The sequence below is a fragment of the Pogoniulus pusillus genome, chromosome 35 (assembly GCF_015220805.1).
Source record: "Pogoniulus pusillus isolate bPogPus1 chromosome 35, bPogPus1.pri, whole genome shotgun sequence".
Taxonomy (NCBI): domain Eukaryota; kingdom Metazoa; phylum Chordata; class Aves; order Piciformes; family Lybiidae; genus Pogoniulus; species Pogoniulus pusillus.
The window spans coordinates 1364432-1384308 of NC_087298.1; the positions used below are offsets into that span (position 1 = coordinate 1364432).

General features: G+C 56.9%; 1 protein-coding gene across 2 annotated transcripts in view; it reads right to left on the reverse strand.

Annotated features, from left to right (window-relative positions):
• The window catches only part of RGS3 (regulator of G protein signaling 3), a 100113-nt gene that overhangs the window by 43461 nt on the left and 36775 nt on the right, over positions 1-19877 (reverse strand). For both annotated transcript variants that reach the window (XM_064170948.1, XM_064170949.1), the window contains one exon: positions 17661-17701. In XM_064170948.1, the coding sequence (XP_064027018.1) occupies positions 17661-17701 (41 nt within the window). The remainder of the gene's footprint in view (positions 1-17660; positions 17702-19877) is intronic.

Consider the following 19877-nt stretch of genomic DNA (forward strand, 5'->3'; position numbering starts at 1 on the left):
GACTGGGCATTGGGGTCAGTTTTGGGTCACTCACTACAAGAAGGACATTGAGAGGCTGGAGTGGGTCCAGAGAAGGGCAACAAAGCTGGGGAGGGGTCTGGAGAACAGGGCTGGGGAGGATCAGCTGAGGGAGCTGGGGGTGTGCAGGAGGAGGCTCAGGGCAGACCTCATTGCTGTCTACAGATCCCTGAGAGGAGGTTAGAGCCAAGTTGGGGTTAGGTTCTTCCCCCAAGGAACAAGTGATAGGACAAGAAGAAACAACTTCAGGTTTTGCCAGAGGAGGTTTAGGTTGGACATGAGGAACAATTTCTTCCCCTTGAGGGCTGTCAAGGCCTGGCCCAGGCTGCCCAGGGCAGTGCTGGAGTCCCCATCCCTGGAGGAGTTCCAAAGCTGAGCAGATGTGGTGCTGGGGGTCATGGTTTGGTGGTGACCTGGCAGTGCTGGGTTAGTGCTTGGACTCAAAGGTCCTGAAAGCTCTTTTCCAAGTTAAACCCTTGCATGACTCCAGGGGGGTCACACAGGCTGTGCCCTGCCCTGTGCACACTGACCAGCTCAGGGCTGGTGCTGGGAACTGCTCTGCTGCTGTTGTTCCCACTCCGGGAGGCTGCTGCTTTCCTGCCAAGGCTGGCAAAGGGCACACAGGGCCTAATCTCAGGGTGCTGGGCAGGGAGGATGCAGATGGTGTGAAGGGGACGTTTGCAAGCAGATAAAGCCAGGGACTGAAGTGGCTGCCAGTTGCTGGCTGCCTGCTTCACCCCAGAGCAAAACAAGTTGGTGCAGCTGCCCTGCCAGCAGAGCTGCCTGCGCCCAGCGCCCCAGACCCTGCACCAGAGCTGCCTGTGGGACAGCAGGAGGAGAAGTCAGAGCCTGTGTCACAGAGGAGGACCCAGAGCAGCCAACACAAACCCAGAACATGCCCTGTGGCAGCTGGAAAGGTCCCTTTGCTCCGTGGAAAAGGGTCAAGAAGAAGCTCAGAGGGCTGCAGCAGCTCTGCTCTGAGCACAGGCTGAGAGAGTTGGGGCTGTGCAGCCTGGAGAGGAGAAGGCTTGGAGGAGACCTTGGAGTGGCCTTCCAGGACCTGAAGGGGGCTGCAGGAGGGCTGGGGAGGGACTATTGACAAGGGCTTGGAAAGACAGGAGGAGGAGGAATGGGTTTGAAGTGGCAGAGGGGAGATGGAAACTGGATGGAGATGGAAGAAGTGAGGGTGGTGAGACACTGGCACAGGTTGCCCAGGGAGGTTGTGGAGCACAGAAGCACCCAATGTGATCTTTGATCACATTGGGTGCTTCTGTGCTCCACAACCTCCCTGGAGGTGTTGAGGACCAGGCTGGATGAGGCCTTGAGCAACCTGTTCTAGTGGGAGATGTCCCTGGGGGTGACCACCATTTCAGGCCACACCAAACACCCCCAGCTCCCTCAGCTGCTCCTCCCCAGCCATGTTCTCCAGACCCTTCCCCAGCTTTGTTGTCCTTCTCTGGACCTGCTCCTCAGTGTCCTTCTTGGAGTGAGGGGCCCAAAACTGAGCCCAGTACTCAAGCTGTGGCCTCACCAGTGCCAAGTATAGAGGGACAATCACATCTCTACTCCTGTTGCTCCCACTATTGCTGATGGAGGCCAGGTTGCTGGTGGCCCTCTTGGCCACCTGAGCACATCCAGGAGCATGGAGATGACAGCAGAGGGTCTGGCCAAGAAGAGTTCATGGTCACCCCAGCAGACACCAATCAGAGTGGGACTGTTGGTTCTGTAGCCCATAGATCAGCCAAGGAGGGCCCAGAGGATGGCATCACAGGAAGGGCTCCCAGGGCATGACCACATCAAAGGAGGGGTCCCCAGACCCTATCCACCAAGAGCCCACACTGCAGACCTGCTCCTCCATGCAGGACCAAGCACAACAGATCTGGTACCCATGTGGGGCTCTTGATGAGACTGCAGAGTTGAGAGACAGGATCATAGCATGGTAGAGCTTGGGAGGGACCTCCAGAGATCACAGTATCACAGTGTCACAGTGTCACAGTACCATCAGGGTTGGAAGAGACCTCACAGATCATCAAGTCCAACCCTTTAGCACAGAGCTCAAGGCCAGACCATGGCACCAAGTGCCACGTCCAGTCCTGCCTTGAACAGCTCCAGGGACGGCGACTCCACCACCTCCCCGGGCAGCCCATTCCAGTGTCCAATGACTCTCTCAGGGAAGAACTTTCTCCTCACCTCCAGCCTAAATCTCCCCTGGCACAGCCTGAGGCTGTGTCCTCTCCTTCTGGTGCTGGCCACCTGAGAGAAGAGAGCAACCTCCTCCTGGCCACAACCACCCCTCAGGTAGTTGCAGACAGCAATAAGGTCTGCCCTGAGCCTCCTCTTCTCCAGGCTAACCAATCCCAGCTCCCTCAGCCTCTCCTCGTAGGGCTGTGCTCAAGGCCTCTCACCAGCCTCGTTGCCCTTCTCTGGACACACTCAAGCATCTCAATGTCCCTCCTAAACTGGGGGGCCCAGAACTGAACACAGCACTCAAGGTGAGGTCTAACCAGTGCAGAGTACAGGGGCAGAATGACCTCCCTGCTCCTGCTGGCCACACCATTCCTGATGCAGGCCAGGATGCCACTGGCTCTCTTGGCCACCTGGGCACACTGCTGGCTCATGTTCAGGTGGGTATCAATCAGCACCCCCAGATCCCTCTCTGTCTGGCTGCTCTCAGCCACTCTGACCCCTGAGCCTGTATCTCTGCATGGGGTTGCTGTGGCCAAAGTGCAGCACCCTGCACTTGGAGCTATTGAACACCATCCCCTTGGACTCTGCCCATCTGTGCAGGTGGTCAAGGTCCTGCTGCAGAGCCCTTCTGCCCTCCAACCCAGCCACATCTGCCCCCAGCTTGGTGTCATCTGCACACTTGCTGATGACTGACTCGATCATCCAGCCCAGCCCCCTGCCACAGCAGGGTCACCTAGAGCAGGTCACACAGGAACTCATCCAGACAAAATAGCAGGGAGCCAGCCTCAGCCTGGCACCTACAGTGCCCTGAAGCCTGGGCACAGCAGGGGCATTCTCATGCCCATGCTCCTGGGGGTGGTCAGGCCCTTGGGTGGATGTTCCCCTGCAGTCCAGCAGATGCAGAGCTGCCACTCTGCTCTGCAAAGTGTTTCAGGGCCAGGGCTCTCTGCCCAGCTCGCCTCTGCCCAGGCCCTGGCCCTCAACCTTCAGAGCACTGATCCAGAGCCAAAGGCAGCAGAGATCCCAGAGGGGAAGTACCTCGGAAACAGGCTCCAGACTACAATGGCAGTGAGATGGCAGCAGAAAGGTTCCAGCCGAGCCTGGGAATATCCTGTGCACAGCCAGGCAAGGGCTGCTGCTCCTGCCATGGCCAGGCCAGGAGCCACAGAGCTGGGTCTGCTGGGAGAGTGCAGCTCACTGTGCTGGGGAGGGCTTGGGGCAGCACAGCTCTTCCTCTGGATTTTGGACTGATGGGCACACTGGTGCTGCCCAGACAACAAACCCTGGCACCAACAGACCAGGCTTGCTGTCACCCTGGGCAGCCTGCTCTACTTGGAGGTGTCCCTGCTGCCTGCAGGGGGGTTGGGCAGGATGCCCTCTGGGGGTCCCTCCCACCCCAATGCGGTCTGCGAAGCTGCCAACAGCAGAGGCCCTGCTGGCGGCTGGGGTGGTGCCAGGATCTCCTGGGTGCTGGAGCAGATGATGTGCATGCAGCTGGCGTTCACAGGGCACAGCAAGCTGCAGAGAAGCACAGCCTGGTGCTGTGTGCCTTGCCTTGGGGAGGCTGAAGGATGAAGGTGAAGGACAGATGTGCCCATCCTTCCTTCTGACACCAGGGGCTGGCTCTCAGGCAATGAGTTTTCATTGACCTATGGATCAGGAGAGGCACCAGGAGAGCAAAGTGGACCTGTTGCACCGGGGTGCAGAACCTCAGCTCAGCTCAGGCTGGATGCACTTAGATGCTGCTGCTCCTGAGGAGGGAGGAAATGCAGCAGCACTGCACCATAGCACAGCCCAGAGCCCCGGAGGGGCCTGGAGCATCCCTCTGAGGAGCAAAGGCTGAGAGCCCTGAGGCTGCTGAGCCTGCAGAAGAGCAGCCCCAGAGGGGATCTGACTAATGCTCAGCAAGAGCTGAAGGAGCTGTGGGGGGCAAGAGGATCACAGAATCACAGAATGGTAGGGGTTGGAAGGGATCTCCAGAGATCAGCCCTGCCAGAGCAGGATCACCCAGGGCAGGTTGCACAGGAGCACATCCAGAGCAGGAGACTCCACAGCCTCTCTGGGCAGCCTGCTCCAGGCCTCCAGCACCCTCACATCAGAAAAGTTTCTCCTCATGTTGAAGTACAGCTTCCTGGGATCCAGCTTGTACCTGTTGCTGCTTGTCCTATCACTGGGCACCACCACAAGAGCCTGGCACCTGCACCCTGGCACCCACCCCTCAGATATCTGTAAGCATTAATAAGATGCCCTCTCAGCCTTCTCTTCTCCAGACTAAAGTCTGCAGCCCCTGGATGGGGCCAGACTCTTTCCAGACTGGCAAGCAGGCTCTGTTGTGCCAGGCCAAGGGGTGATGGTCTGAACTCAGAGGGAGGTGGTTTGAACAGTCTGGAGAGAAGGGAGAAAAGTTGGACACTGAGGGTGGGGAGAGCCTGGCCCAAGCTGCCCAGAGAGGTGGGAGCTGCTCCACGCCTGCTGGTCTGGGGCTCTGAGCAGCCTGCTCTGGTTGCAGCTGTCCCTGGTCATTGCAGGGACCTTTAAAGGTCCCTTCCCACTCAAAGCATTCTCTGATTCTTTTTGCCTGCACCTGGGGAATGTGACCACAGAGACAAGAAGTAAGAACTGCTGCTCCCCAGGGCACACACTGTGGTCAGCTCAGAACTCAGGTTCAGGCTGAACCAGGTAGAACAAAAGCAGGGCAGCAGAATGTTCCTGGCCAGCAATTTCTCCAGCTGGGACAGGAGCACTCCCTGCTCTGCCCAGAGAGCTGAACTGGTAGCTGGCACTGCCCAGGAGCTGCCTTCTCCCCAGACTATGGGTTCTGCCATGCCAGGGCTTCTGCTGCTGGTGCCATTCCACATCACCTAACCTGGGTAAATGCAGACTGGCAGAGACAGAGCACAGAGAAGTTCTGTGCTCCACAACCTCCCTGTGCAGCCTGTGCCAGTCTCTCCCCACCCTCACTGTGCACAGCTCCCTCCTGATGTCCAACCTAACTCTGCCCTGCTCCACTTCCAAACCACTGCCCTCAGCCTGTCCCCACAGGTCCTTCTGAACAGTCCCTCCCCAGCCTGCCTCTAGGTCCCCTGCAGATGTTGAAATGCAGCTCTAAGGTCTCCCTGGAGCCTTCTCCAGGCTTTTCTAGCAACCTCCCTGGGCAGCCTGTGCCAGTCTCTCCCCACCCTCACTCTCAACAATCTCTTCCTCCTCTCCACTCTCACTCTCCCCTCTCCCAGCTCAAAGCCATTGTCCCTCGTCCTGCCACTCCCAGCCCTTCTCCAAAGTCCCTCCCCAGCTCTCCTGCAGCCCCTTCAGGCACTGGAAGCTGCTCTGAGGTCTCCCTGCAGCCTTCTCCTCTCCAGTCTGAACTGCCCCAACTCTCCCAGCCTCTCCCCACAGCAGAGCTTCTCCAGCCCCTGAGCATCTTGGTGGCCTCCTCTGGACCCTCTCCAGGTCCTTCTTGTGCTGGGTTCTCCCCAGAACTGGAGGCAGTGCTGCAGGTGGGGTCCCAAGTCCTGTGCCCCTGTTGGCAGTGCCCACCCCACCACAGCCTGAAGTGTTCTTCACCTGCCTGCAGGACAAAGCAAACATCTGACACAGGGCAGCCACAACTGTGAGAAACATCAGCTCTGCTCCTGCTCTGAACCAGAGGGAACTGAGACACAACTTCAGCAGAGCTCACAGCTCACTGCACAAACATCTCCACCTGGCCCCACCCTGCCCACAGCACCCAGTGCCAGCTGACACTTGCTTCTCCCTTACCAGCAATTTCAGACCCAGCTGTGCTTCCACCCTGCACTGCTCTGGCATCCATCATGGCACTAAACCCAGACACTCAGGAGTTTGTGTTCCTGAGAGGCTGAGCAAATCCTAAATCTTGGGTAGCTTTTGGTACAGCAGCAGTGGTTAAACAAATAGCACTGGGCACAGCTCTTGGCTCCAGGTCTCCCTCACAGCCTCAAGACTTCCTGAGCTCACACCACCAAACTGCCTTTCTGTGTCCCTGCATTTTGTGCATGAAGGATTTGAAGAGGAGGTGTGAAGGCATCTTGCAGGCTGCTCCAGCCCCACCGAGGAGCAGAGTAATCAGGATGGGGGAAAGAACAACAGCAGAGTCCAACCCAGGGCACCAGATCCTCCTTAATGCTGGGACAAAGGAAGAGGATAACACCTTCCTTTGCTTTGGCCTCCTGCCAAAACCATCCCACTGAGGCTGGAAACAGATTCAGTCTGAAATGCAGCATTCCTGGCTGTCAGGAGAGCACAGCAATGGGAAAGCTGACTGAACCCCAAACTTTTGTCCTTGCTGATGCCATCATCCCACTGCAGGATCTCAAGGCTGCTGCTGATCCCTCTCCCCACCAAGCCTTTCTCAGTCCCTTCTAACCTGATACCAACTCAGCATGGGGGCATGAGATTGAGAGCAGCCCTGCAGGAAAGGACTTGGGGGTGAGAAGCTGGACAGGAGGCAGCAGTGGGCACTGGCAGCCCAGAAGGCTAAGGGCAGCCTGGGCTGCATCCAAAGCAGTGTGGGCAGAGGTGGAGAGAGGAGATCCTGCCCCTCTGCTCTGCTCTGAGACCTCACCTGAAGGGCTGGGGCCAGCTGTGGTGTCCCAAGCACAAGGACATTAAACTGCTGGACAGTGTCCAGAGGAGGCCACGAGGATGATGAGAGGGCTGGAGAAGCTGCCCTGTGGGGACAGGCTGAGAGAGCTGGGGCTGTTCAGCATGGAGAAGGTTCCAGGGAGGCCTTAGAGCTGCATTTCAGTATCTGCAGGGGACCTGCAGGCAGGCTGGGGAGGGACTGTTCAGATAAGTCAAAAGCAATGGTTTGGAAGGGGAGCAGGGCAGAGTTAGGTTGGACATCAGGAGGGAGGTGTGCACAGTGAGGGTGGGGAGAGACTGGCACAGGCTGCACAGGTTGAGGAGAGATTCAGGGTGAGACTTGCTGTGTCCCTGGGCAGCCTGCTCTAGTTGGAGGTGTCCCTGCTGCCTGTCCCTCCAGCCCAATGCATTCAGTGATTCTATGACCCTCACAGACACCTGTGCAGTCCTCTCCTCCCCACAGTCACATGAAAACACATCAGCAGTTCTCACCCACTCCAACACCTATCCCCACTGCTCCATCACTGAGCTCCATCACTGAGCTCCACCACTGAGCTCCACCACTGAGCCACCCTCCTTCCCTTCTCCTGCTTCCCCAAACCAAGCCACACACACACTCCATCAGCCACGATTTGCTGCTTCCTGCCACCTCAGTGATGCCTGCAGCCCAGCAAGAGGCTCCCCCAGCCCTCGAAGCAGTGCTCACAGAAGGTGATGCTGAGGTTTCAGAGCAGGGGGTTAATTATTCATTAAGCACCAGAGCAATTTCCTCTCTTTGCAGGTTTCCAGGCTGAGTGCTGTCACACACCAAGCCACATCTGCTCTAGCTGGGCTCAGTCTCTGCCTTTCATCTCCCTTTTTAAGTTCACCTTGGCTGTGCACTTACAGAACCACTGAATGCTCTGGGTTGGAAGGGACCTCCAAAGCTCATCCAGCCCAGCCCCCACTAGAGCAGGTTGCTCAGAGCCTTGTGGAGCTCTTGGTTGCACAGGTTTGATGTCACATCCCTGGCCCTATCACTAAGTCATCTGAATGCTTTCTACATCTGCCAGAGCAGTGCTCATTAGAGCTGCCTGTGAGCTCTGCTGACCACCTGCCCAGAAGAGCTGACTTTAAGTCACAGAATCACTCAGGGCTGGAAGGGACCACAAGGATCAGCCAGCCCCAGCCCCGCTGCCACAAGCAGGGACACCTCACACTAGAGCAGGCTGCCCACAGCCTCATCCAGCCTGGCCTTAAAACACCTCCAGGGATGAGGCTTCCACCACTTCCCTGGGCAACCTGTGCCAGGCTCTCACCACCTTCACACTGAAGAGCTTGTTCCTAACACCCAATCTGACTCTCCTCACCTCCAGCTTTGCTCCATTTCCCCCAGTCCTATCACTCCCTGGCAGCCTCAAAAGTCCCTCCCCAGCTTTTTTGTAGCCACCTTCAGACCCTGGAAGGCCACAAGAAGGTCACCTGGGAGCCTTCTCCACTCCAGACTGCAGAGCCCCAACTCCCTCAGTCTCTCCTCACAGCAGAGCTGCTGCAGCCCTCTGAGCATCCTCATGGCCCTGCTTTGGACACCTTCCAGCACCTCCATATCCCTCTTGCTCCAGAGCTGGATGCAGTACTCCAGGTGTGGTCTCACCAGTGTGGAGCAGAGGGGCAGGATCACCTCCCTGGCCCTGCTGCCCACACTGCTGCTGCTGCAGCCCAGGCTTTGGTTGCTCTCTGGGCTGCAAGTGGACGTTGACAGCTCAGATTGAGCTTCTCCTCCAGCAGCACCCCCAAGTCCCTCTCCTCAGGGCTGCTCTCAAGCCAGACACTGCCCAGCCTGGATTGATGCTTGAGATTGCCTCAATCCAGACATCAATTACCCAGGTGTGGAACATCCACCAGGGCAGAATGTGTCCTGAGCCCTGAAATCCTCTGATACCACCAGCAGATTGCTTTTGCAGCCTTCAGGTTTGCTGCAGGGAGACAGAAGCCTCAGTTCTCCTCACTGGGATGAGACATGGACAATGTCACCTCCCTGAGGGCCACTCACTGCTGCCAGGAGCAGAGAAAGCTCTGGGAAATGAATTCTCCTGTGGAGCAAGCTGGGAAACCTCCACTGAAGACAATGGAGTGAAGGACACTGACACAGGCTGCACACAATGACAGAATCATTTTGGTTACAAAAGACCTTCCAGATCACTGAGCCCAACCCCTAACCCAGCACTGCCAGGCCAACCCAGCACTGCCAGGTCACCACCAAGCCATGGTCCTCAGCAGCACCTCTACACAGCTCTGAACTCTGTCCAGGGATGGAGACTCCACTACTCCCTGGGCAGCCTCTCTAGGACTTGACAACCTCTGGAGGAAGAAATTGTTCCTCAGGTCCAGCCTTCCTTGCTGCAACTTGAGGCCATTTCCTCTTGTTCCTTGGAAGAGGAAACTGATTCCCACCTGGCTCCAACCTCCCTTCAGGGAGCTGCAGAGAGCAATGAACTCTGCCCTCAGCCTCCTCTTCTCCACACTGCACACCCCCAGCTCCCTAAGGGCTGCTCCTCCCCAGCTCTGTTCTCCAGACCCCTCCCCACCTTTGTTGCCCTTCTCTGGACCTGCTCCAGCCCCTCAACGTCCTTCTTGAAGTGAGGGGCCCAAACCTGCATCCAGTACTCAGGGTGTAGCCTCACCAGTGCCCATTACAGGCACTGTAATCCCTGCCCAGCTCCTGCTGGCCACACCACTGCTGATGCAGGTCAGGATGGCACTGGCCTGTTTGGCCACTTGGGCAAACCCTGGTTCATGTTCAACCAACTGCTAATCAATGCCTCCAAGGTCCTTTTCCAGTCACTCTGCCCCAAGCTCTGCACTAGAGGGGTAGGAATTGCCCAGCCCAGTTGTGGGCCACTTTAAAGAGCAGCTGCTCAAGCAGGCTATGAGAGTTGGGGCTGTGCAGCCTGGAGAGGAGAAGGCTTCCAGGAGACCTGGAGTGGACTTCCAGGATCTGAAGGGGGCTGCAGGAGGGACTATTGACAAGGTCTTGTAATGACAGGATGAGGGGGAATGGGTTTGAAGTGGCAGAGGGGAGATTTAGACTGGATGTTAGGAAGAAGTTGTTTGCAGTGAGGGTGGGGAGACACTGGCACAGGTTTCCCAGGGAGGTTGTGGAGCACAGAAGATCAAAGATCACATTGGGTGCTTCTGTGCTCCACAACCTCCCTGGGGGTGTTGAGAACCAGCTTGGATGAAGGCCTTGAGCAACCTGCTCTAGTGGGAGGTGTCTCTGCCTATGGTAGGGGGTTGGAGTTGGATGATCCTTGAGGTCCCTTCCAACCTAAACCATTCTATGCTTCTAACCCATGACACTTTGCCAGCAGCTGAGACAGAGCTTAGGGATGACAACAGGAGCAATGCCCAGGGGGGACCACATGGGTGCCATCTGCAAGGCAGAGGCCAATGGGATGAGATTTAACAAGGACAAGTTCAGGGTTCTGCACTTTGGCCACAACAACCCCAAGCAGTGCTACAGGCTGGGGACAGAGTGGCTGAGAGCAGGCAGGAAGAAAGAGACCTGGGGGTACTGATAGATGGTAAGCTGAAGATGAGGCAGCAGTGTGCCCAGGTGGGCAGCAGAACCAATGGCATCCTGGGCTGGCTCAGGAGCAGTGTGGGCAGCAGGACAAGGGAGGTTCTTCTGCCTCTGTGCTCAGCACTGCTCAGGCCACCCCTAGAGTGCTGTGTCCAGTTCTGGGCTCCTCCATTGCAGAGAGATGTTGAGGTGCTGGAAGGTGTTTGGAGAAGGGCAGCAAGGCTGGGGAGGGGCCTGGAGCACAGCCCTGTGAGGAGAGGCTGAGGGAGCTGGGGGGGTGCAGCCTGCAGCAGAGGAGGCTCAGGGCAGAGCTGATTGCTGCCTGCAGCTGCCTGCAGGGAGGCTGTAGCCAGGTGGGGTTGGGCTCTGCTGCCAGGCAGCCAGCAACAGAACAAGGGGACAGAGGCTTAAGCTGTGCCAGGGCAGGTTCAGGCTGGATGTTGTTAGGAAGTTGTTGTCAGAGAGAGTGATTGGCACTGGAATGGGCTGCCCAGGGAGGTGGTGGAGTCTATGTGGCTGGAGGTGTTGAAGCCAAGCCTGGCTGGGGCACTTAGTGCCATGGTCTGGTTGGTTGGGCAGGGCTGGGTGCTAGGTTGGGCTGGCTGAGCTTGGAGCTCTCTTCCAGCCTGCTGGATTCTGTGACTCTGTGACTCCATGACTCTAAGGCAAAACAAGCTGAAGCACTGCCCTCAGGCCTGTGCAGGTGCCCAAAGCAGCAGATGAAGAAGCTGCCACTGTGGGGTTTGCTGCTGGAGCAGGTTCCCAGGGGAAACTCCAATGTCTGCAGATGAAAACTTCCCCAGGAAAAAAAAAAAAAAAAGGATCTTGCTGCTGCTGCTTTTGCAATCTTCCTCAGCTGTTTGGTTTGCAGACAGCTCAGTCTGAATGTGTTGGGTTGGAATCAAAACCTCCTAACAATGCACTCCAGCCCTGCGCTGCACTTTCCCATCAGTAGGAGGTTTCCGGAGCAGGGAAGGGTGTGAAAGCAGCCCCGGGCCACGTTCACATCCCTGCACTGCCTCCCCCTGAGGCCAGCCATTCCCTCCAGGCAGGGAATGTTTCCTCTGACAGGGTTTACACAGAGGGTGTAGGTGTCCTGCAGGCCTGAAGGGGCTGCAAGAAAGCCAGGGAGGGACTTTCGACAAGGGCTGGGAGTGACAGGTTGAGGAGCAATGGATTGAAGCTGGAAGAGGAGAGATTGAGAGTGGAAAGGAGGAAGACATTGTTGAGAGTGAGGGTGGAGAGGTGCCCAGGGAGGCTGTGGATGTCCCCTCCAGGGAGGTGTTCCCAAGCTGGATGAGGCCTTGAGCAAGCTGTGCTGGGGGGAGGTGTCCCTGCCCATGGCAGGGGCTGGCACTGGATGAACCCTAAGGTCACTTCCAACCCAACCCATGCTGTGCATCTCCCTGACACTGCAGCTGCTCCTCAGCTCCTCTTCTCCTGCCCTGCCCAGCCCCTCTGTGAACTACTCTCTGCATTGTATGAAATGAGGCCAAACTCCTACACCCCAAAATCTTTAGGGTCCAGAAACTGTAAACCTAAATCTTTAGGGTCCACACTGAACCAGCCCAAAGCTTTCCCTGGCAGCTGACTTCCAAGCTTCCAAATGACTTTAAATGGTTTCACTTGGGTTGAAAAGTCTGAAATGAATCATCCCATGAGCAGGTCTGCAGGCACTGCTCAGAGGTTTTCAAAAGCCAGCTGGTAAGCAGAAGTAGGGCAGTGATGGTGCCCCTGGACTGGGCACCCCTTGAGTCCTGGGGTCAGTTTTGGGTCACTCACTCCCAGAAGGACATTGAGAGACAGGAGTTAAGTCCATAAAAAGGCAACAAAGCTGGGGAGAGGTATCCCAGTACCACAGTATCACAGCATCACAGTATCACAGCATCACAGTATCACAGTATCACAGTATCACAGTATCACCAAGGTTGGAAGAGACCTCACAGATCATCAAGTCCAACCCTTTAGCACAGAGCTCAAGGCCAGACCATGGCACCAAGTGCCACGTCCAGTCCTGCCTTGAACAGCTCCAGGGACGGCGACTCCACCACCTCCCCGGGCAGCCCATTCCAGTGTCCAATGACTCTCTCAGGGAAGAACTTTCTCCTCACCTCCAGCCTAAATCTCCCCTGGCACAGCCTGAGGCTGTGTCCTCTCCTTCTGGTGCTGGCCACCTCAGAGAAGAGAGCAACCTCCTCCTGGCCACAACCTCCCCTCAGGTAGTTGCAGACAGCAATGAGGTCTGCCCTGAGCCTCCTCTTCTCCAGGCTAACCAATCCCAGCTCCCTCAGCCTCTCCTCGTAGGGCTGTGCTCAAGGCCTCTCCCCAGCCTCGTTGCCCTTCTCTGGACACGCTCAAGCATCTCAATGTCCCTCCTAAACTGGGGGGCCCAGAACTGAACACAGCACTCAAGGTGTGGTCTAACCAGTGCAGAGTCCAGGGGCAGAATGACCTCCCTGCTCCTGCTGGCCACACCATTCCTGATGCAGGCCAGGATGCCACTGGCTCTCTTGGCCACCTGGGCACACTGCTGGCTCATGTTCAGGCAGGTATCAATCAGCACCCCCAGATCCCTCTCTGTCTGGCTGCTCTCAGCCACTCTGACCCCAGCCTGTATCTCTGCATGGGGTTGTTGTGGCCAAAGAGGGCTGGGGAGGAGCAGCTGAGGGAGCTGGGGGTGTGCAGCCTGGAGAAGAGGAGGCTCAGGGCAGAGCTCATTGCTCTCTCTGAGAGGAGGCTGCAGTGAGGTGGGGGTTGGGCTCCGCTCCCTAGTAGCAGGTGATAGAATGAGAGCAAATGGCCTGAAACTGTGCCAGGGGAGGGTTAGGTTGGAGATGAGGAAACATTTCTTTGCTGCCAGAGTGGTCAGGGGTTGGCACAGGCTGCCCAGGGAGGTGGTGGAGTGCCCATGCCTGGAGGTGCTCAAGAAACCTGTGGCCATGGCAGCTGGGACCATGGTGGTGCTGGGCTGCTGCTTGGACTGGATGACCTTAAAGAGCTTTTCCTACTGAAACAGTTCTGTGTTTCTCTGGCTCATTCACTGCATCCCACAGATCCAGAGGCACCACCTTAACTTCCAAAATCCTGGCCTGCTGACATGCTGGGACTGTGTCACAGCAGGGCCACCACGAGGAACAACACCCCCCCCTGCCCCCCAAAAGCTGAGAGCTCAGTGGAGAACCTTCCTCTATTTCTGCACTCTTGCCAAACACCAACCTGTATCCAGCTCCTGAAATGCACACACTGGAGAGCCTGCACAGCCACCACCCTTCTGCCAGAACCCACCCCAGGCCCCAGAGGCTCCCCTTTGCTCTCTGACTGGAAATAACCTGGGTGCAGAGGACTCAAGCCCCTGGAGTGATGGATTTATAGCTCCTGGAGCAGGGGGACCAGCAGGAGCTCTTCTGGGAGACTCCAGTTTCCCTGAAGGTGACCTTTCTTTCTTGTCTGTAATAACTGAAGCAAGTCCCTGACTCTGAAACCCACTTTGAGTTTGGGGCACTCCAGATCCAGGTGAAAATGTGACCTTGGAGAACCAGAGAATCGTTTGGGCTGCCAAGCCTTGAACCCTCCCAGGGACACCCCCACAGCCCTGGAACTAAAGCTGTGCTCCTGAAAAGTGAGCACAAAGGACAGAAGTCATGAGGGTGACTTTCTTCTTAGCTTCCTACAGCAAGAAGGTGCTTAAATACTGCCAGGCTGGCTCCCACCACAGCATCCCACCCTTCATCTCTCTTCCCCTGAGGTCTCCCTCCACCGAGGGCGCTTTGCCGAGCCAGGCAGCCCCAAGGCTGCAGAAGTGAACCGTTTCTGCTCCCCTGCTTTGCCCACCAGCCGTGTCCTTGCAGCCTGGTCAGCTGTCCCACGTGGGGGTGTGACTGGCAGGTCACTGTTTCCCAGAAGAGCAGCAGCAGGGAAGTCAGGAGGTCTCCATCCTGCCCTGGCTCACTGCTGACTCACAGCCACGTCCCCTTCTCTGCACTTCAGCTTCCCCTGCTCAGCCAAAACTGCCCATTGCTGGAGCCTGGGGAGACTCAGGACTGGAGGCTCATTGTGCCCTCAGCCTTAAGGCCTCCTCTTTCCAGCTGTGCCACCTTGTCCCTTCCATTCAGGCAGCTGGGGCATCACCTTCCCACAGGCAGGGCGTCACATCAGCCTGTCCTCCCCAGCTCAGTGCAGACCACCAGCCTCAAAGCAACCCCATAGGGGCTGGGAGGGAAGTGGTGGAGGCACTTATGGGGGCTGGCAGGGCACAGATTTGGCCCACATCACCTGAAAGCTGTGGGCTGGCACAGCACAGGGTGAGAGCAGCCACTGCTGGGGATGGGCATGTAGCAGACCTGCCACAGAAGCTCCCTCTCCACTTGTGGCCTGTTCCAAAACATCCCAGGGGGACAAGAGGAAGAAGAGGGGTTTAGAGAATCCCATAAGCATGGTCAGTGCAGCCCTGCTGTCCCCTGGAGAGGAGCCAGTGTGCAGGGCAGGAAATGCTGCACCTTTGCTACACTCCTACGCTGCAACCGCAGCCACTGCCACAGATCTCAGCCACCAGAGCTGTGAGAGGCACTGAAGCCTCTCAGAAGCAAACAAAACTCTTCACCACAGCTTGACAAAGATGACTCTTCACCTCTCAAGAGCTGAAAGGCAGCCAAGCTCTCTGTCACTTCTACTTAAGGCTCAAAGTGAAATGCCAGGCTGCAAGTGCTCTTCCTGAGCAGCCGCTGGGATGGCACTGATGGACACTGAGTCATGGCCCAGGCTGAGCTGGCCAGGAGACACCACACAGGTCTGACATTACCCTGGCACTGGCAGAGAGCAAAGCCCTAAGAAGGCAGCTCCAGCCAGAGCAGACCAGGAAGAAACAGCAGAGAAGGAAGGAGCAGGAGGGGATGGTCAGGCTGAGAGAGGATCTGATGGGGCCAGGCTCTTCTCACTGCTGTCCCATGACAGGACAAGAGGCAATGACACAAAGTGCAACCCAGGAAGTTCCACTTCAACACAAGGGAAAAATGCTTTAGTGTGAGGGTGCTGGAGGCCTGGAGCAGGCTGCCCAGGGAGGTTGTGGAGTCTCCTGCTCTGGAGACTTTCCAAACCTGCCTGGATGTGTTCCTGTGTGCCCTGCCCTGGGTGATGCTGCTCTGGCAGGGGGTTTGGACTGGATGATCTCTGCAGGTCCCTTCCAATCCCTGCCCTGTGAAAAGCAAGAGAGGGACCTCATGGGGCAATGGCTCTGCAGCAGGCTGTGCCTTGGCCCTCAGCCCAGCTACTCGAGGTGAACAACTTTCATTCTGAGCCTCTTCAGCTCTCACAATGCCTCATTATGTCCTGGTGCTGCTGAGCAATGTTTGCCTTTCTCCTCCACGCCCTGGGGATCCTCCTTCCCACATCCAAACTTCCATCCCATCCAAACACAAGAGCCTTGAAACCAGGAAGAGAGTAAAGTCACTTGAAAAGTAGAACAAAAGCAAAGCTGCAGACCTCAGGGAGGTCTCAGCCACTGAGAAGCAATTCTGCAGTCTCCTCAGCTGCCTCGTGATAAAGATGTGACTGTGCCAACAGCCTGAGTGATCCCAAATGTGGTTAGAGCACTTCACCATGTACCAGCCCCACGTGGCTCCAGAGCTCTGATTAGATGTCTTTTAGACTGAGCTTCCTGATTGGATATGTGGGAGTTGGGAGACAAGAAAAGGAGGAAGACATTCAAGGTGAAATTTGATGGGGCCCTGAGCAACCTCATCTAGGTAAAGATTCATAGATTCATGAAATGGGTTGGGTTGGAAGGGATCTTAAAGTGCCAATCACACCTCCCACTAGAACAGGTCACTCAAGGTCTCATCCAGCCTGGTCCTGAACACCTGCAGGGAGGTTGTGGAGCACAGAAGCACCCAACGTGATCTTTGATCACGTTGGGTGCTTCTGTGCTCCACAACCTCCCTGGGCAACCTGTGCCAGTGTCTCAGCACCCTCAACCTGTGCCAGTCTTTCCCCAGCCTCTCTCAGCAATTCCTTCCTCCTCTCCACTCTCACTCTCCCCTCTCCCAGCTCAAAGCCATTGTCCTAATCCCAGCCCTTCTCCAAAGTCCCTCCCCAGCTCTCCTGCAGCCCCTTCAGGTACTGGAAGGCTGCTCTGAGGTCTCCCTGCAGCCTTCTCTTCTCCAGGCTGGACAGCCTCAACTCTGGGGCTCTAATCCCACTGCTCACTGGGACAAGATGACCTTCATCTGGTTCCAATCTGATTCATTCTGGGATGCTATGCATTAAAAAAGCCAAGAGAGCTGGCAAGGAAATCTGTCCCTGAGAGAAAGAATGCCAAGAGAAAGCAGGACTGTGGTGCTGGGAGGAAGATGCCCCCAGGGGAATCACAGAACCACAGAAGGTTGGGGGTTGGAAGGGACGTCCAGAGATCATCCAGTCCAAACCCCCCTGTCAGAGCAGGATCATCCCAGGGCAGCTCACACAGGAACACATGCAAGGAGGTTTGGAAAGTCTCCAGAGCAGGAGACTCCACAACCCCCCTGGGCAGCCTGCTCCAGGCCTCCAGCACCTCCACCCCAAAGAAGTTTCTCCTCATGTTGAGGTGGAACCTCCTGGGTTCCAACTTGTGCCTCTTGTTCCTTGTCCTGTCACAGGACAGCACCAAGACCCTTCTCGACACCCACCCCTCAGATATTTGCACACATTGCTCAGATCCCCTCTCAGCCTTCTCCTCCCCAGACTCAACAGCCCCAGGGCTCTCAGCCTCTCCTTGCAGGAGAGATGTCCCAATCACTTCATCTCCTCATAGCTCTGTTAGACTTACCAGTAGAGCCCTGTCTGTGCTGAAGTGGGGAGCCCAAAACTGGACACAGTATCCCAGCTGGGGTCTCACCAGGAGAGAAGAGAGGAGAGGAGAGGAGAGGAGAGGAGAGGAGAGGAGAGGAGAGGAGAGGAGAGGAGAGGAGAGGAGAGGAGAGGAGAGGAGAGGAGAGGAGAGGAGAGGAGAGGAGAGGAGAGGAGAGGAGAGGAGAGGAGAGGAGAGGAGAGGAGAGGAGAGGAGAGGAGAGGAGAGGAGAGGAGAGGAGAGGAGAGAAGGAGCAGAGCTGTCTCATGCTGCCCACACTCCCTGCCCACAGGCTCCCTTTAGCAGCTCCTCACTAACCCACTCTGGGCACAGCCAGGACATTTCCTCCCCAGACCTCTGACAAATGAATCACAAAGGGAACCCAAGCAGCCCCTGCAGGCCTGCCTGCCCCAGCAGGAAGGAGCAGAGCCCCTGGCCCCTTGCTGCCACACGGCGAGGAGCAGCACTCACCTCTGCCAGGTAAAGGATGCAGAACTTGCGATCTTCTGAGCCTGGAAGGAAGAGAAAGAAGAGGATCAAAACGCAGCTACAAAGTGGAGTTCTGCAAGCAGAGCTCCCGGCAGAGGGACTGGCCAAGTGACAGTGCTGATGAATATTCATTGTTGTCACCCTGCAGTGCCAGGCTGTGACCCGGGGTGATGTATGCTGCATCTGCAGGGCCACTCACTGTGGCGCCTCGCCTGGACCTGCACAGCTGTCAGGGATTCTCCTTTGGGTTTCTCCTGTTGGGGAAAGCCTTGCTCCATTCAGAGGTCATGTGCAGGCTCTGCTCCCCAGCCTGCCATGGCTTATGCAGCCCAATTCCTTCCCAGGGGCTGTGAAGGTCCTGCAGCATCCCCACAGCCACCTCGGGCACCCCATCTGGGGCTCTGCCACCTCACCTCCGTGGGCACTTTGCTCCCAGGAGGGCAGTTCCTGCTCCTGCAGCCTTGTTCATTCCCAGCTTCTTGCCCCGAGCCCTTGCTGAGGTCGGTGGAAGCTCTGTCTGCATCTCCCTGTCCCAGCTCCATCAGTGCCAGTGGTTGGGGCTGGGGACTCTCCAAGGAGACAGAGCTGAACCCCAAGCAGCTGCCCTGGGCATGGGGGAAAGCTCATCCTGCTCCAGCAAGCCCCCACCAGTCTGGCGCTGCTCAGGAGACCTGGCCAAGGGATTGCCACTTGCAGGGGCTGGTGGTGGAGGCAATGAAGTCCTTGCTGGCAGGATCCCAGATGGGAGTGGGGCTGAGGGAGAGTTGGGTTGTCATTTTGGCTGCAAACCAGAAGTGCTCTTCTCTGCCTCAAAGCCAAGTGCAGCCACCTGGGGCAGGGGGTGTTGGGGGCAGGATCCCAGCGAGGCAGTGACCTTAGCCTGGAAATTCCCACAGTATCTGGTGAGGAAGGCAGCCCTGTCACACTGGGAAGGTTGGCTGGTGTGCTGCTCATCAGCCACGCTCAGCTTCTAAGGCAGGAAGACAGAGCATTGTACAGCAGATCTGAGCGATTTGCTTTTGCCCAGCTCGGCCAGCAGCAGCGACAGGAAACATCACAATGGTCTGCAGCACACCGGAGATGTCTCAATTGTTGTGCTCAGCAACAGACCTGGTCCTATTCATGTGCCATTGGCTCCTGCAGGAGAGCAGCAGAAGTACCCTGCCAAAGGAGAGGGACATCTCCCTGCTACTTCCACCCTCCTGCCCCAGCCAGGAGGTTGAGCTTCTCACAAACCAATTCTGCAGGCTGCCCCCCCCTGCATACGACAGAGACCAACATTCCCCCTCCCCTGCCTGAGGTGTGACCCAGCCAAGGTTGTGACCCAGCCAAGTTATGACAGCAACAAGGAAATAAGTGGCAGCAAACCTCTCACGAAACCCAGCAGCTCTGCCTGAGGTTAGGAGGAACATTCCTGTGCCTAGCTGCAAACAGACCTTTGTGCTCAGAGCTGGGACTGCACTGGGAAGCTGATTTCTTGGAGGACAATGGACAGGAGTGGAGCTGTTGATGGGGTTCATGGAATCACAGAATGGGTTAGGTTGGAAGGGACCTTGAAGGTCATCTAGTTCTAAGCCTCCCTGCCATGGGCAAGGACACTTCCCACCAGCACAGGTTGTTCAAGGTCTCATCCAGCCTGGTCTTGAACATCTCCAGGGAGGTTGTGGAGCACAGAAGCACCCAACGTGATCAAAGATCACGTTGGGTGCTTCTGTGCTCCACAACCTCCCTGGGCAACCCGTCCCAGGGTCTCAGCACCCTCAACCTGTGCCAGTCTCTCCCCACCCTCACTCTCAAGCATTTCTCCCTCCTCCCCACTCTCACTCTCCCCTCTCCCAGCTCAAAGCCATTGTCCCTCAGCCTGCCCCTCCCAGCCCTTCTCCAAAGTCTCTCCTGCAGCCCCTTCAGGTACATGAAGGCTGCTCTAAGGTCTTCCTGCAGCCTTTCCTTCTCCAGGTTGAACAGTCTCAACTCTCCCTGCATTGTCCCCACAGGGGAGGTTCTCCAGCCTCTGATCATCTCCATGGCCATCCCTGGGCTTGCTCCAGCACTTCAATCCAAGAGCCTCTGGAAGCAGCTGGGCACAGCACCCAGAGCAGCACTGCAGGAGCAGCCACTGACCAACGAGGCCCTTCAAGGAGGGCACAGTTTCTTTTGTCTGCTTCTTGGAACTAAGCAGAGCTGAGGAACAAACCCAAC